This window comes from Acyrthosiphon pisum, chromosome A1 (assembly GCF_005508785.2).
Source record: "Acyrthosiphon pisum isolate AL4f chromosome A1, pea_aphid_22Mar2018_4r6ur, whole genome shotgun sequence".
NCBI lineage: Eukaryota > Metazoa > Arthropoda > Insecta > Hemiptera > Aphididae > Acyrthosiphon > Acyrthosiphon pisum.
The window spans coordinates 123,291,991-123,309,501 of record NC_042494.1 but is presented as its reverse complement, the minus strand read 5'-3'; the positions used below and the strand labels follow the sequence as shown (position 1 = coordinate 123,309,501).

The 17,511-nt window shown below is 32.9% G+C and overlaps 1 protein-coding gene across 1 annotated transcript in view; it reads right to left on the bottom strand.

Annotated features, from left to right (window-relative positions):
* LOC100164483 (division abnormally delayed protein) overlaps nucleotides 1–17,511 on the bottom strand; it is an 87,820-nt gene that overhangs the window by 13,464 nt on the left and 56,845 nt on the right. The window contains exon 4 of the mRNA XM_008186814.3: nucleotides 16,827–17,181. Within this exon, the coding sequence (XP_008185036.1) occupies nucleotides 16,827–17,181 (355 nt within the window). The remainder of the gene's footprint in view (nucleotides 1–16,826; nucleotides 17,182–17,511) is intronic.

Genomic DNA, 17,511 nt, shown 5'->3' with positions numbered 1-17,511 from the left:
ATATAATTATTACGCACGTTTAAGCATAGTAATATACAATATATTATATTTATGCGAGTTCTGCATCGCGCGAGTTTTGGGTATCTATACGTTTTATAGTTTCGAATACCTACCTATACGTTACAGACATTCGATTCGATCAAATTCGATTCGAGAACACGATAACACTTTCCGTGATTTAAATGCAACGCGAACGCATAGAGTGGAATAGGGTACATACATAATATTATAATCAATAATAAACGTAAAGGTGAATTATGTCTGATTCAATATTAAATAACCTATTAAAGATAGGTTAGTACATTTCATATATGTAGCAACGTCGCCCTAATATAATATGTATAATATTATAGGGACTGCACACGATCGACCATGTTGTCCTATATACATAAATACAGGATGATTGCCGAGCATACTCGCGTCCCATTTCTTTCCCTTTAACAATGGATTTATTCAAACTATAGTTTATACAATTTTTAAGTACGTATGTATATAGTAAATAAATACACATAGATTTTTCAAGAACGATTGTCCTGTGGTATAAATAACATTATGGGGGCTATGATTATTTGAAAATAATAGTAATCAATATTATTATTTTAGATAACATTTCAAAATTTGTAAAAATTGTCTGAGTATAATAAGTAATAACTAATAAGTACTAGATTAAATATTACATATTATATAGTTTTGTAAAACCATTTTTAAGCAATAAAGTATCCTTTATTCCTTTGTATTATAACAACTCAGAAACTATTTCGAATTTTTATTTAGACATATCAATATTTTCAAAAAAATTAGCCGTTTAACAATTTGCAGTGGTTAGATCTCATTAAAAAAAAATAAAGTTTGGATCACCTGCCCTGGACAATCCATATTATACCTTTGATATAAAAATCTCAGTAAGTACCTATTTGAAAATAATATGTATATACTTTGAGTATACTCAAAAAATAAAAAAAATCAGAATTTGACTAAACTCATAGATAAAGGAAAAAATGGTGGTGTCCGCTCTATAGGTAAATCACCCAGTATTATGAAGAAATGTAATGTTCGCCGTTGAAACGTTTCTACACAACAACTAAACTCGATATTGACGTTAAAGTTATTCCAAAGCCTACAGCTATAATACATATGAAATGCACTCATGCGTTGATGGTTCAATTAATCCATATTACACGCATTGTATAATTGCAGATACTTTTATACATTACGTTACTATAATGTTTTAGTATGATCAATAAATTATTAACCAATTGCACAACGAATGCGATTATGAAAATAATATGCACGCGATGTGTCCATAAAACATCCACGCACGGGTGTCATTAAAATGTAAATTTAAATATATGTGAATTAAGTATGCGCTTTAAGACTTATAGCGAGCGTATAATAATATATGGGAGATTTTTTATTTTGTCTTCCTTCGAATGTAGCTATCTCGCGTATTGTTGTTGTGGCTCCCTTCGGTCAATACAAACCACTCGTCGTGGAACCGATGCAATTGACATTTTACCCAAACACAATTTACATTTAATTCTCAAATTAATCATTCAGCGTGCTTTTTTTGTTGTTAAATTAACCTTGGTATGAGATTTCAATACTATGTAACAACAAACAAAAAAAAACCCCATAAAAAATTGCTATTTTTTAACCGCAATTTGACCGTATAATAACCGCGTGGCATAAATAAACGACATCTTGTATTGTTGTTTTTTAACGCTACCTTGCAGCTATACGATGTGGAGGGATCTCGTCCTGAAGCCGAATAAAATACCTGAATAACGATTGATGCAAATTAAAACTACATAAGTACGTATGTATAGATACCGAATTTAAACGGGAAAAAGGCGTTTAATTTCAAATCGAGTTATCGCCGCGCGGACCGTGGTACACTGAAAATGTTGAATTTCAAAACTCGTTCTGACCATCATCTCCTCATACAATACCTATTTATGTATACATATTATGTTATGTTTGTGTGTATGCGCGAGCTTATTTATTATTATACGAAATCCTTGCAGCGTGTGTATTATAACGCACGCATGCATAATATTATTATCATTATCCATTATTGTTATTATTACTATTATTACGTACTGCAGGTACCTATAACCAATTATTGAACGACAATGACATTTTGTTGCACATGAATTACCAATGACGATATTATCCACGTATATATACGGAGTGGTCCATTTAACGTAATACACTCTTTATTTCAGAAAGTAACTAATGTTTTTGAAAATATTTCTTATAGGTACATCATTTTTAGTTGTTACAAAAAAACGTTTTTGAAAAAAAATTATATTTTTTATCGTTATCAAGTTTTTTAAACGTTTAAATGACAATCAATGTACATGTTTTGCATATTTTCATATTCCTAAGCAGGATATGATTCGGAGCATTTCAAACTACCAAAATAAAATTTCGGTCAAATAATTGATTAGTGATCTTAGTAATTTTGATTCAAATCTCAAAATCAGTCGATTACAAATGCATAAACATCGAATATTACTAGGTACCAGCTATTCCCATTCGGCCGTGCAATCGAACGAATTGTGTTTATATTATCCATCTCAACCGAAACAAAACGTGTAGGCACTATAATTACCTACTCATAGGCGCAAATTGGAGGGGGGCTTGGGGGTGCTAAGCCCCCCAAACTTATCCGTATCACCCAAAAACCTAGAAAATTCAATTTTAATACGCTATATTGCAATGGTCTGTTTGCCTTTAATATATTCAGCCCCCCAAGCCAAAAGTTGAAATTGCGCCTATGTACTTACTGCATGTCGTGTGACATATTCTATACTGCAGTACGCATATTGCACACCGAAGTAAAAAAAAAAATGTCTTATGGTAACATTAAGTGTACGTCGATATTTTCACTTGATTTTCGCGCGACATCCGATCGCGGATTATCGATAACATATTTTGACTTATATACGATTTCTACAATATCTTACGAATATTATGATAGGTATATACACATTCGACCGAACACGTAGGCGTTGCAGGATTTACGAGGTCGTTGTTTTCCATTTCTCGAATAAACCACTCTGCGGGATGATCGTAAATCAAAACGCGGTTTTTGACGAAACGAGTGGGTCGTATCGAACTTTTGGGGTGTGTCGCGTACGTCACTTCAGGCTGTGCCGACGTATCACTCTTTCTCTCTCTCACTCTTTAGTCTTTCTACACACACACACACACACACACACATATGCATATTATATACTTGAATAAATATAATGCTGAGTAGGTACTTTATGCTGCTCATTATTATTATATTGGCCATAGCCATAGTCGGCTTGACACGTATTTATTATACCTATATATGTATGTATATAAATAAATATATATTATTTTATGTGTTAACGTTTGCGTAAATAATAAGTTTAATGATATTATGTATTAGGTATTATCGTATTTCGTTAAACTTTAACACCGTATACTAGCTGTGTATAATACATCCCAGTAACCTATAAAGGTGCAGATCAATATATGTATTATGCTATTATTGTTCCACGACGACCGTGCTGTCGCCTATACACTCATCCGTTCGAGCGTGTATCTCTGTTGCCAAAAACTTAATCAAAGGAAAACGCCCGACGACAAGCGTTACTCTAATTGTCACTTATTGTTCGGGAAACGCCAACATCGAATAAAAAGAAAACGGACGCTTCCCTGCACCTTCCCGCCACACCAGTGCTATATAACTCATAGCTCGTGCGACGACGATAATCAAACTAAAAGAATTGGGTCTTGAAAATAAATAAATGATCGACACATCACAACGATTGCGATTGTTCCTTTTTACGACCATCATTTCAAATGGAAGTGAATAAAATACATTTTTATAAATCCTAAAATGATTGTCAAAAGAACCGTTTCGATATATTTTATGAACATACTTATATATTATTGCAGTCGATTCAATAGTTTACAACTATAGATAAGACTTATCCTAGTTCGTTTGGTCATACATAGTAAATAGCTTTGGCAATCAATTATCGTAAGTTGTAAGAAGAATATTTTTAAGTAGGTAAAGTCAGCATTTAATCTACCATCCACGAGTAAATACTATTGTTATCGTCATTGCTGAAGATATAATTATTACAAATTTGCAATTAATCATTAGCAGCTCGATTCTAAATAGAGTTGTCTTATTAATGTTTTATATTTTTATATTATATTAGGTGAGAAAGAGTAGGTATAATAATTATTTGAAATAAACACACTATTTCTAATTACATATTAGGTACCTACATTATACTATAGGTGAAACTATTTCTAAAAATATTTTAATTAATTTTTTAATCGAACTGCTGCCGTACATTATACAATTATCAGATTTCTATTATACTAGAATACTAGTAGTACCTATCTATACCAACTAAATTTCTATTATACCTTCTATACTCCAATAAATCAATAATAACGTACACATTTTACGAAATTTGTTCACTATGTATATTATATTGTTAACAATTTATCGATTTTAATTAATAACTCTTCAAAATTAATTATTCTACAGTAATTAATTACTCCCGCGTCCGGCTATACGATTTATAACTGGCTAAAATAATGGTCATATAGTTTAATTAACAGTTTGTCTATTAGTTCGCAGTATTAATTGTCCCTCGTACCGATGTAACAATATATTTTTGAAAGCCACCATCAGTATACGTACCACTGTAACGTTAATTATTCTATTCGATCAACACTCAACTATATTAAAACGTTATCGAAATCAATGTAGGTACTGCCCATATATTGTTATACTATAGCTATAGTATGCATAATTATTTTTGCATATGGCTGATACAGATGAAAAAAAATGTAATACGGCGAACGTTTAATAATAGTAATAATAATAACAATAATAATATATGTAAAGCGGTCCCTAATTTAGTCGTCGTGCAACGGATGTTTGTTTAGCACGGGGTTATTATACTGAGTGTGTGTTAAACAGATTAGTGTCATCGTGTGTAAAAAAACAAGTAACGAATTAGCAAAAAAAAAAATACCACGCTCGGACCCTTCGCTAGTCGGAAACAGTATAATAATAATAATAATATGTACGCAAATAATATAATAATTACACGGCGCAGACTCGTGTGCTATAGATAATATGATATAGGAAATAAAACGCGAGTTTCGGTTCAAAGCCATTTACAGTGGCGAGTTTCACGCAAACAATTTTGTAACGATAACAATATAATGTTGTAAGCTTTATGCAAAGTCTCAAAATCTTTCTCGTAGGTAATCATTATTTCGGAAGTTTTGAGGTTTTTTACATTGTAATATTTTTTTTTTATCGTAGGCACATTATATTATGCATGCCCATTTTTTTTTTCGTTTGTCGATTATGATAGTAAATAGTCAGCGCATAATAATAGTAATAATTCACACTCATACGATATTATAAAACCGTCATATACGTTTTAAGCGAGTATAATGAAATTGCTTGAGATTTTCAAATTAATAAAAAAAATAAACCGGAAGAACCTCGGCCAATGAGTATACGGTGGAATAACAGCACTACTCGATATTATATACGTAGCAAATAAAATATATAATACACAGGTACCGTTTGTGAGAAACCGTTAGGACGCACTACACACAATCGGATGTATTTGAAATTCCCTTCTTTAATTTTTTACGTACGTTTTATACGTGTACCCGCCGTACTTAGACATGACAGAAACGAATAAATCATTTTTCTGTTATTGCACAACCATAATGAGAATTCCGAGCAATTATACTCAATTTGAAAAAATTATTCTCGGGAACGATAACCATAATTTGCACCGTAAATTATATTATGTACCTACGTCTCGGTTGATACTTTACCAACATAAAATATGTAGGATATACAATTATTAAGAGTCCAATCCGCACTTTATCGAGGAGACTGTATACAAATACCTAACAGATTTTTACTTGGTTGTTTTATGCGTATGCTTACTGCAACTCGATACAACCGTTTAAAATATTGCACATAATTTTACATTTTTAATAATATTATAATAAAGTAGTAAAAATGTTTTATTTATAATTTTTTTTATTACAGTATCTAATCTGAAATAATCAAGTTACAAATTATTATAATTTAAACGCATAATAACGACCGCATACAGTTTACAAATCCGTGTGCTTATACATCGCATAATTCAAAATTATTCGCTTACCAAAATGCGATAAACTTATAAAGGTAGGTAATAATATTATGTATGAAGACGTGCAGCATTCATGATATATAGGTATACAAAGCGATCGTTTTTGTAATAGTGTTTATAAGTTTCATTATCAAGATTTCGTGTTACATACACGAATATTATTATTTCGTGAAAAAAATCCCATTCATTCGAACAATAATTATAATATCGTACGCAGAGAATGACCATCCTTTGCATAACTATTTTATAAAAAAAACCGTGAATGTATTGGAACATTTATCTCCATCGGAACATCGAACTATTGAGTTTCCACTTGAGTTTCCAATTGTGTGCCAAATAATATTATTTATCTTGATTCGTCAAAATTCGTGTTACAGAAGGGTACGAATGACTAGATCCATCGTGACGTATAATATTATTATATCGATCCCGCGTGAACCCAATTAAGGTGAGTTTCCACTACAGAATATTAGACATTCACGTGTGTAGTGTGTAATAATCGTTTGCTGTGATTAGTTGATATTCATATTAAATCGTGGTTGGCTTTGGTTAATATACCACACGTGTGTATACGTTCTTAACACACCACAAACCACGTTACTACGTTGTTGGATCCACAATTTAATGGTTTCGTGTGCACAGTGGTATAAACAAAATTATAATATGTATATAGAATTATAGAATGATATCGGTTTTATAACCACTTTTAAAAGCCCGTATTACCAATATCAACCAATATATGAAACCAGCGTTACAACTTCGAGTTTACTTACGTTAATAATATTCGTATACGCGAGATTGCATATTACACATGTGTGTACTATATTATAGTAGAAACCCGCGCCTTAAATATCGTATGGTATATATAGGAGAATATCGCGGTTATCGCGCGGTATCAGGTAACATAATATTATACGCACATATCGTATAAGGTATAATATACTCTTCGAGTCGTCTCGTCGACAAATCGACCGACCTAAACCTACGACAACACACTGCAATAATAATAATAATAACACTGACTCTCATTTTTTTTCTCCCCAGCCGAATCCCACGCGGTGTTTGTTTAGTCTCCTCGGCGCAGCCCGGTTTCCGACCTATGCGCACGTATTGTATACAAACACACTCGCACAACCGCACGTTTGTCGGGACAGGAGCACAATAATATTATAACTACTTCGCCTACCTATAATTATACCTATATATACAATAAAATATATTATATAGTACGTGGACTGATAGAAGGGGGGAGGAGAACGAGCGAAACGTAAAACTGCAACGAGAGCGTATATTATGTAATATGGTGCACACGAAATACTCGTACGTATATAAAAAATAAGAATTGGTATATTGTGGTACGGCTGGACGTAAAAAACCAAACGAAACGTAAAAAACTAGTCGTAAGTATAAACGTCGGGTAGAGACGCCTTTGTCACGCGGACGGACGAGCACCGGACGAATGCGAATCGACACGAAGATTATAATGCATACATATTAATATTAATATTATATGGGTATCGATATCGTTTTGCCAACACTTGAATTTCGAGTTTTTCGATTGCAATATACTTATATTATAATGTATATAATACCGCTCTGACTACGTATAAAATATTTAAAATATATATTATATTTAATCAACGATTTAACGCATAGAACGTTCATAAGTATTACTTGATTGACGTTTTTGAAAATATTTTTTTTTATATATAATTTTGAGTCGTTGCAAGTTATTACATTTTTTATCGTTATCGTTTCGTTAGAATTTTAATTTTTCGAATGACAACGTTAATTTTCAATTTTATATTTTGAAGCAAATAATAGATATTATTCGGAGTATTCTGATATCCATATAAAACGAATTTCGGACGAGTAGATAAATATTTAGTTGTAAGTTTATTTTAAAGATATGATAAGTGAAGTAAACCGTAATGGACAAATATTTGCGGGTAAGCCCTGAGCACTCCACTCAGCTTATCTATACTTTAAATATTTATTACACACAAATTGCTGGTCGCGTATCTGATATTCATGCATCAAAGTATTCCGAAAAATATTCAACTTTGAAATATGAAATTAAAAACACATATTGTTATTTAAAAAAAGAAATCTTAAAAGTATACAATACCGATTAAATTTTTTTTTAAATTGTAATTTAAAAAAAAAATATTATTTTGTAACAAGTTAAAAACTTTAAAATTTTAAAAATTGTGTCAACATATATTTTTAAAAACATTGACATTTTTGAAAATCACGAGTGTCTATGATTACCCAGTGTGGCGTATAATATTTGGTCCAATGAAATGATATAATATGATACAAATAAACTATACGAGCAATTAATCGTTGGAATTATAATAGTATTATTGTTGCACGTACCAAAATCGATTAGATTATTAAATATTGTTATCATTCTAATAACGCATACGCGCAAAACATAAATTACATATTTATCATAATAATCGATGATTTCGCGGTAATATATTATAATAGGAATAGGTACACGCATATTAAGTATACATAAATTATTTATTATATTAATTATATAATATAAATAATATATACTAATAAACTCGTTTAAACTTGATTTTTTTCCCGATCGATCGAGCACTTATATATTATGTACAGCGGAATGAAACTCATAATAAAGTATTTACTAAGCATGCTTACCCCCATTTTTGCGTTTATTAATTTATTTATTCAAATTCTGAATTTTTTTTTTTTATTCACTAGACAGAAATAAATACTACGAACCATAACATTATGGTGTTAGGTCAATATTACCATCCAACATTTTAAATTACATTTGAAGGGATTCAAAACAGACGAATGTTATTGATGCTAAAAATATCTATTTTTATTTTTTAATTTTCAAACATTCATGTTATGCATTCTACAACTAATTATCCTTTTTCATATAAAAAAGTGTTTCGTAGGATCGTACATAATATACGTACACATAATTACGCACAGGCAGGCATTCAAATCCGTTTTCAATATCGAAATTCATGGAATGTTTGTTTTTAATACCCAAGGCTTGACAATAAATTTATACAAAATTCTTTAGAAGTTGATCTTACTGGAATTTAAAAAATATAAAGCCACAAGTATAATTTATGGGTGGGATTTGTCCACCAACAGGTGGAAATCGTCCTAAAAACCGACAAGTGACAAATGATCGGGTAGCAATTGACCTAGATTCTAATATTATTTAGTGCCGAATGCAGTGTAACTGTAGAACTAGACGTTCACAACAAACTCGCTGGTCCTAAGAAGTTGAAGTGCATATTATATATTATACAGACATATGCGCGCACAGTGATTGAATTATTGAAAATATAAAATTGTGAAACATTTTTGTCTTGTCACTATAATATTAGCTAACATATTACATTATTTAGGTACCTATAGCAAAACCACATTTCTCTCATAATTCTCATTTTGTATAGTCAAAATAAAGAACATAAAAATTACCAAAGCGAGGTGTGTATATCTACAGTGACCTTTACTATTGGCTTCTTGCAATATTTAAATTATCAAAGAAACTATTAGGTATAACTATTATAGTATTAATGTTAATAATCTTGACTTGGATCGTTTTTGACGGTTATTCGTAAAAAATGTAAATATTAAAAAAAATCCAACGTAGAGCACTATATCATTCCTCCGTAAAAAATGTTGTATTATAGGTTTTGTATTAATGCTATCAGCAAACACTATTAGACGACGGCATAGCGTAATGGCACGCTGATATTTATCTTGACAGTAATTATGTTTATCTCGAATGCAATTTCGAAGACGTAAAACTGTAAAAGTCAAATTACGTTTTAAAAGTAAAATATCCAATATTGAATCAAGATTGTGGATTTGTGGATTTCAACACGTGCATTAGAAACCGATTTAAAACCTATACGACTGATATGCATTATTATTGTTGATAATAGATATTTGCACAACAATAATTCGGTCGGTATAAGAAAATAGTTGCGAAATAACAAGCAACGACATCCGAACCCTATTGTGTTATTATCGTATCGGCCGATGGACAGTAGCAACAATATTAGTGATAATTAATCAAATTAAAAATCGTAAAAATACGAGCGCGAGACGACTTGACGGCGCTTCGGGAAGTACCGCTCTGAAATCTCAACGCTGCGCAGTATCCTAGGCTGCCACGCACTACTGCACCGTAGTTGACGCTCGACTTAAATTATAATATGTGTGTGTGATGTGTGTGAGTGAGTGTGTGTGTAGCCTACCGAGAAATATTGCGGCATAATAGCATTCCGGTAATATGTCGAACGATAAAAATAAGTGACGGAATTCTCCGATAGAATGTCGCAGTGGTTTTGCCGCGTAACTGTTCATATGTGTTACGCGTTTGTATATATCTATATGTATACTACTATTTTTTTCATCCTCCTCCTCTTCCACCTTCACCTGCTCCTTCCTCGACTCCTTCTCCTTCTCCGTTTTCTTCTTCTTCTTCTTCTTCTTCTTCTTCCATCTCTTAGCGTTTATATTATAACGAACTTAAATTATACTCTTTGTCAGTTTGTCCTTAAAACACTCGCTCGCGCATCTTTATACGTTACATCTAATTATCGTGGATGATGCCGCTCCCGAAAACGTTCATATCGTATCACGTTAGGCTGCCGTCGTAAATTAAATTCGAACGATGATGATTAAGGACCAGGACATTGGTAATATATTATTATAGCCCTGAAAAAGCACAGAAAGCACTTGTGCACTTAAAAACCCTAAGATATGCTAAAACATTTTTTTCTAATGGCTTATTTAATATTTTATACATTAAAATAAAATAAAATAAATAGCATCTAGAAGAAGAACCGATGTTAAGCAAGACACATAAAGTTTATACACTGAAATACTCAATAAAACCGCAGCCATGTTGCAGTGCGTGGAGGCTTTTTAATAATCATAATATGGTAGGCATATAAGAACATATCGTTTAAAAGAAACTATGCAAAAACATCTAAATAATACGCCTCAAAAATTAAAAAATACCTAAATATTCAACATAAAACTACAATTTTATATTTTTTCTTTGATAGTTTCTAATTGTCTTATTGTATATTTTAATTTACGAAAACCTGAACTATTTTTTTTTTTTTGAATATATTATATGCATTTTCAAATTAAATTGTTTTAATTCTTAAAAATACGATTACATATGATTTTATGAATATATTTCAAAACGTGTGGTTTCAGGAAAATACATGAAATATATGTGTGTACCTATATTATAGATACAAGGCACTTAACACGTCATGTGTACGCTTAACCATCGAATAATAATAATTACAAGTTGTGGTCGTGCAGTGCACTGTTATTATATCGAGAACCAACGAACACACTCGAGACAACTATTATACACACCTCGTCTGTACAATTTAATATAAACCGATTCGCGTTGATCGCGACACAATTCAAACGAACAGTATAATATATAATATATATATAGGCGAGGTGTAAACACGCCCGGTGAATGCCCTGCGTAATTATATATATTTAACTAAACACAATCGACGGATTCGAAACGCGTCATAACACATCGATTACTGTCTGGTTTTTTTTCCATAGCTATCCACTTTGGATTTTTTTTTTCAGTTTTCATTTTTTCTCCCTATTTCCATGCACACAAGAGGCCATAACAGTTCCGTTTTACTTTTCGTGATTAATCGCGAGATACCGAACATCATCTGGCATGTCGAAACCATATATATTTAATATCGATTCGGCAGCCATATATTATTATGTATATAATAATATATTGTATTGTTATTATTGTTATTGTATTTGCGTGCACAACCGACTTTGAACATATCACAGTATTTTTTTTTTTTTTAATATGAAATCAATATTTTACGTTACAAAATTGTAATTGAAAAAAATATTGATACCTACCTACCACAAGAGTTCCGGTACCGTCTCGAATGTTATATAATAATATATTGTGTACATGTAATATGCATAATTATTATTTAATTTAATGGATTTTAATTTATCGTTAAACTCAATAACAACGCTACCTAACAAACTAGATTTTTATTTATCTCGTCTTGGCATTGTATACGTATCTATAGTTAAATTTAAAATATATTATTCTAAAAGGTCGGGCCCTTGACCATTTTATATCGCGAGGCGATCTGCATAATTTTTTATTATTATTATTTCAAACATGTACGATGTACATATATTCTTGTATTACTTTAGATATACAATGAAAAAAAAAAACATTGCTCTAGGGGATTCAGAAATTATATATACCTACTTACGTGAACGGAATTTATTCCACTAAAACTAGCTGCGTATTTATAAATCGAAATTCTAATTCGCCATAAGGTTATTTTTAGTTATTACTTATTAACACCTTTAATATTATAACTACCGATGATTTTCCTCGGGCACATAAGATTTTATGTTTTATCCAAAATAATCGTAATATTATTATCAATATTATTAATTACATCAATGTAAAATTGTTTAATTAGCACAAAACATGGTTGTTTGATGAAACGTGAAAAATAACTTTTCTTCTCACATTCAGCAATTAACACAATATGATAGTATGTGATACATTTCAAGTTTCTATGGTAAAATACATCAAAACATTTTAATGCGATTATTCAAACAGCAACCACTCTGTCCGTAATTCAACAAACACACATGAAAAAACTGTCAATACAATATTGAATATAGGTAGCATAATATAGTTTGTAATTACATTAGTTTGACAACTTCAAACAGTCAACAAAATGTCAAGGTATAATACCGGACTGTCGGCGTTAAAGTTTTGAGTGTAAAACTTATATTGCTTCACAGGCTTATTAAATTTAAAAGCATTTTGTAAATGAAAAAACAAGAAAATATTAAACGTGGGGCCCATCCTGTTGAACTTTTTAAAGGGTTTATGGTACTCGGGGGACAAATCTAGTACGAAATGGTCTTATTTTTGGCACGATCGTTGGAATTTTTACTCGCGACAGATTTATTGGGGAGCCAGACACCCGTTCTTCACTCGAGTTCTAATAAGAAATTTCCTGTTGCCAATGATACACACCGGCTTCTCTCTCTCGCCCCTCTACTCCCTCCCATCATCACCAGACACTCCCTCACTCTATTTCACTCTCCCTCTGTGGGTTTGTGTGTGTGCAATGTGCGTGTGTTTCTATCGTTTTTTTTACGCCCGGTAAAAATAAACCAACTGCACGGCGACATTCCATTCCGAGGTACACGCTAAAAATGCATCGTCCACCGACGTCGTCGCCATGCATATAATCTTGTCACACATATAAATCGTTGGCCTTAACTCGGTATATTAACCATTCCTGTCTTAAAATATACAGAGTGATTTCCATACCGTAGACGGACCGTCCATTCTACCGCCTCGTCGTATGTACTTCCTTTGGACATGCGTATATTGTGTACGTAGCTAATCGCAGATTATTAATAATAATTATACGTACTTAAATACGTTTGTATTTGTAATGACTATTCTAATTATATATTTTGTAAAAACGGCGCGACGTTTAAATGTATAACGCGCACAAGACGACTGTACTGTAATAAATTATTCATAACGATGTATCGGTAATTTATTTGAATTAACCGCACCCTGTATTCTCGAAATAAATATACAAGCCTTGCGGGCTCGCCATCTTCGATTATACAAAAGTTCAAGACTTCTGCAATAGTGTAGAAACTATTTTCTTCGCACAAAATAAATTACAGTTTCAAACATTTTCGTTTCACTTTTTTTTTATCAATTTGCTTTACATGTATAAATTTAAATTAGCCTAATTTTACTTTGTTTTTTCGTATTCAACAAATATTGTGTTCTCAGTATATTAGAAAAATTACTTTCGTTATTATAATATATAGGTATTCATTCCTACAATACAAAATTTGTACCTAATATTTTCCCTTTTCATCGTTCCGTTCCACACTCTGCCGTCATGTTCTTATGAAGATTAAGAGTACAAACATATTATATTATATTATAAAGCCATATAGGTAGGTATGTATACCTACTGTATACCTATACAAAATTAAAATTAGAAAAACCTAGTTTTCATTAATTTGACCCAGTTTTGTTGAAACAAAGCACCGATGAGAAAAATGTACGTATATATAAGTATGCCATTCGATAATAATATGCATATTATTATAATTCCGTCGCTTTTCAGATTCTTGCTTTATATGGGGTATTGTCAACGATTTTTCCGAATTTCATTTGGTTTTTTTTTTAATTCTCTTCGATACACATGTAAGACAACGGTTGTGCTGTTAAGACGAAATGAACAACGACACTAGAATAATGATTTATTGTTCGGTTACGACGTTATACGTGATCAGTTGTTGTAGAAGTCTTTAAAACGGTTCCCAGATGCGATAATCGATTTATTTCGTATCTTCACCGAAAAACGCTCGAATATTATTATTATTATATTATATCGATACCGCAAAACGAATTCCGATCAAACTTGTCGTTTCAACAACGGCAGTTATACCAGCTATATTGTCCAGACGTCCAGTGCTTTTTGGTACCGTGCCTAATGCGGGGTTTTGAACGAAACGCTATCGACGGGTTTCCAACCCCGTTTGGGGTGTGGTGAGGGGTGTAGCTGTATAGCAATCGAACATCCTGCGCGTTTTTCCTGCACTGCAACACGATGCACCGCCGGCACCTCGTTAGCGCTATACAAATTCGACCGAATTCGTCTTATTGTTCACGCATCATGTGCTTCCACATTGTTGTACACACAATATATAATATACATGTATATATAGGTATGTGGAATAGGGTTCTGATTGTAAATAATATAATATATAATGTAGGTATATAATATATAGGCAAATGATGCAGATTGTCAGGAGGTGCAGCGAGCGCGCGCGCGCGCGCGTGTGTGTGTGTGTGTGTGTGTGTGCGCGAGTTGGAACCGGTCCAAATATGGTAAATCGAGTTTAGTATCGGAAGGGTTGTGCGTTTGTGTACACGCCTACGTCTGTGTATATATATATATATGTATATAAATACACATAAAATACATAAAGTATACACGTGCGTTTACGTGTGTGTGCGTGAAAGGTGCCGGCAGATCGGAATTCCTCTCGCCGGACCAATGGAAGTCCAGCATTTCATTTCGATGAGTCATACGCGTTGCACCGGTCCTCGCCCCGACGAAGACGACCGCGGCGATGTGCACGTCGTCGTCGTCTCGTGATCTCAGGTGGCGCTACTAGGCGCACCGTTCCGTCTGGTCGGTATTTCGGGTCCCGTCGACGGCCGCCGCGCGTATACGCGTTATGTTATATATTATTATAATGGGTACGTATTATATTGTTATTATGCCGCCTGAACCATTCAGTAAAACCGTGTCGGAGTCATCCGATCTCCCAGAGTCATTGATATCTGCGGGGGAATCGCCATATCATTTGAATTCCACGAGTTCGGACCACCTGGTCTTTCGTTTCATCTCTTCAGAGAGAGAGAGAGAGAGTGAGTGAGAGAGAGGGAGAACAACGTTCGGTTTCGGCGTACCGCGGCGTACAGGAGGTATACCACATAAGATACCTAAATATTCCGACCGCATCATTTACTCATTACTCATTAGGCACTGCACGAAAATTTGCATTCAACACTACTTACCACACATAGGTATATAGGTAAATATAAAATAATACATGTGTGCGTCCCTGAATTTCGTTATCAGAGTAAAAAACTGTATAAATATGATCACGCGTGACCTCAATTCAACATAACACGTTAGAATCGCGAGGAATCTTATATTAGTTATTATTAAATGCATTGGTGTAATGTTTTATTATTTATAACTTATTATAATTACAATATGAGTATTAATTATTATTAAAACACTATTAAAATATGATAAACAAAACATAATCAAACAAACGCGTTATGATTGTTTCGTATGTTGATACAATGATTATTATTACGACAAACTGATTAGACTAACGGATTGAAATAGGTACAACTAGGAAACGAATATAATAAAGAAATTTAATCTCTGCTTGGTAAGTAGAAAATACGTATATATACAATACGAATAAATTAACATAAACATGATTTTTAAATAAATCTACAACAGATTATATCATTGGCGTCATTACAATTTTCTTTTAATTCGCATATTTTTATGTAGCCGTACAAACCCTGTTTAGAATTTATCCATTCAACCAATTTAAGAAGTGGGACAAAACACAATGATATTGGATTTTAATTTTTGTGCTGTCCAAATTGCGCCACTATAGTGATAATATACAAATTTTGATTCCTTCCTGTTATGTTTCCAGCATAGGTGTAATTATTATAGTCATACGCATGGTATTCAAAAGTGAATGAAACTTAAACAAAACAAAAAAGCGGAAACGTGGAGAGCGACAAATTTACCAAACGTTTAGTTATATTTTCTCAATTCCATTGAGACAGCAAGTCCGTGAGAGAATTATAATATTATAATCAGGGCCCTATTATATATATATAAGTTAAAGGTTTATAATAAATGAGTACCTATACATATAATATTTAAAACTATCCCAAGCGGTGTTTGACACGAGAGTCGAACATAATCATGTAAATGAAAAAATCCTACTCACGTTGTTTTGTATATCGGAAGCGTGGTTCATCGCGTACATGATGGCTTCGGATATCCTCGAGTGCAGGGATCTGAGCAGGTCCTCCAGACACACCGACGACTGACCATTGTTGATGGCCGACACCAGCCGGTCGACGGCCTCGTAGTATCCGGTCCACGGCGCGTCCAGGTGCGCCGTCTCCCTGGCCAGACACCCGCGGATCACGTTCACGCACAGCCCGTGACACGGTTTCGCGTCCTTTCCGTCGCACCACGAGCACTGTCTCATCCGGGTCAACGCCGCCGAACACTGTTCCGTGTTTCCGTAGCCCAGCCACGACCGGGAGTGCTCTTCATCCACTAGTTGGCCACCGTATCTACACCATACAATAATATTATTATTAAGGCGTAAGTGATGAAATTCAATAAACATTATATTGACATTCACGCGATCTCAATATTATACGAACGGTTTTCTGAACACATTATTATCAATCGGTGTCAGGGACGCAGCCAAACGTACACAGTGTCTGGCAGTATATAATCAGCTACAGGTAGTGTAACAAAGTTACGGAATCAAGATACGTAATATAGTTCGTAACTATATAGTAGCTATTGTAATAAATTACGAAATTCTTAGTTTTAATTTAAAGATAGGTATGTCTATAGTATATCTTATTTTTACATTTAAATAAGTAATAATTTGA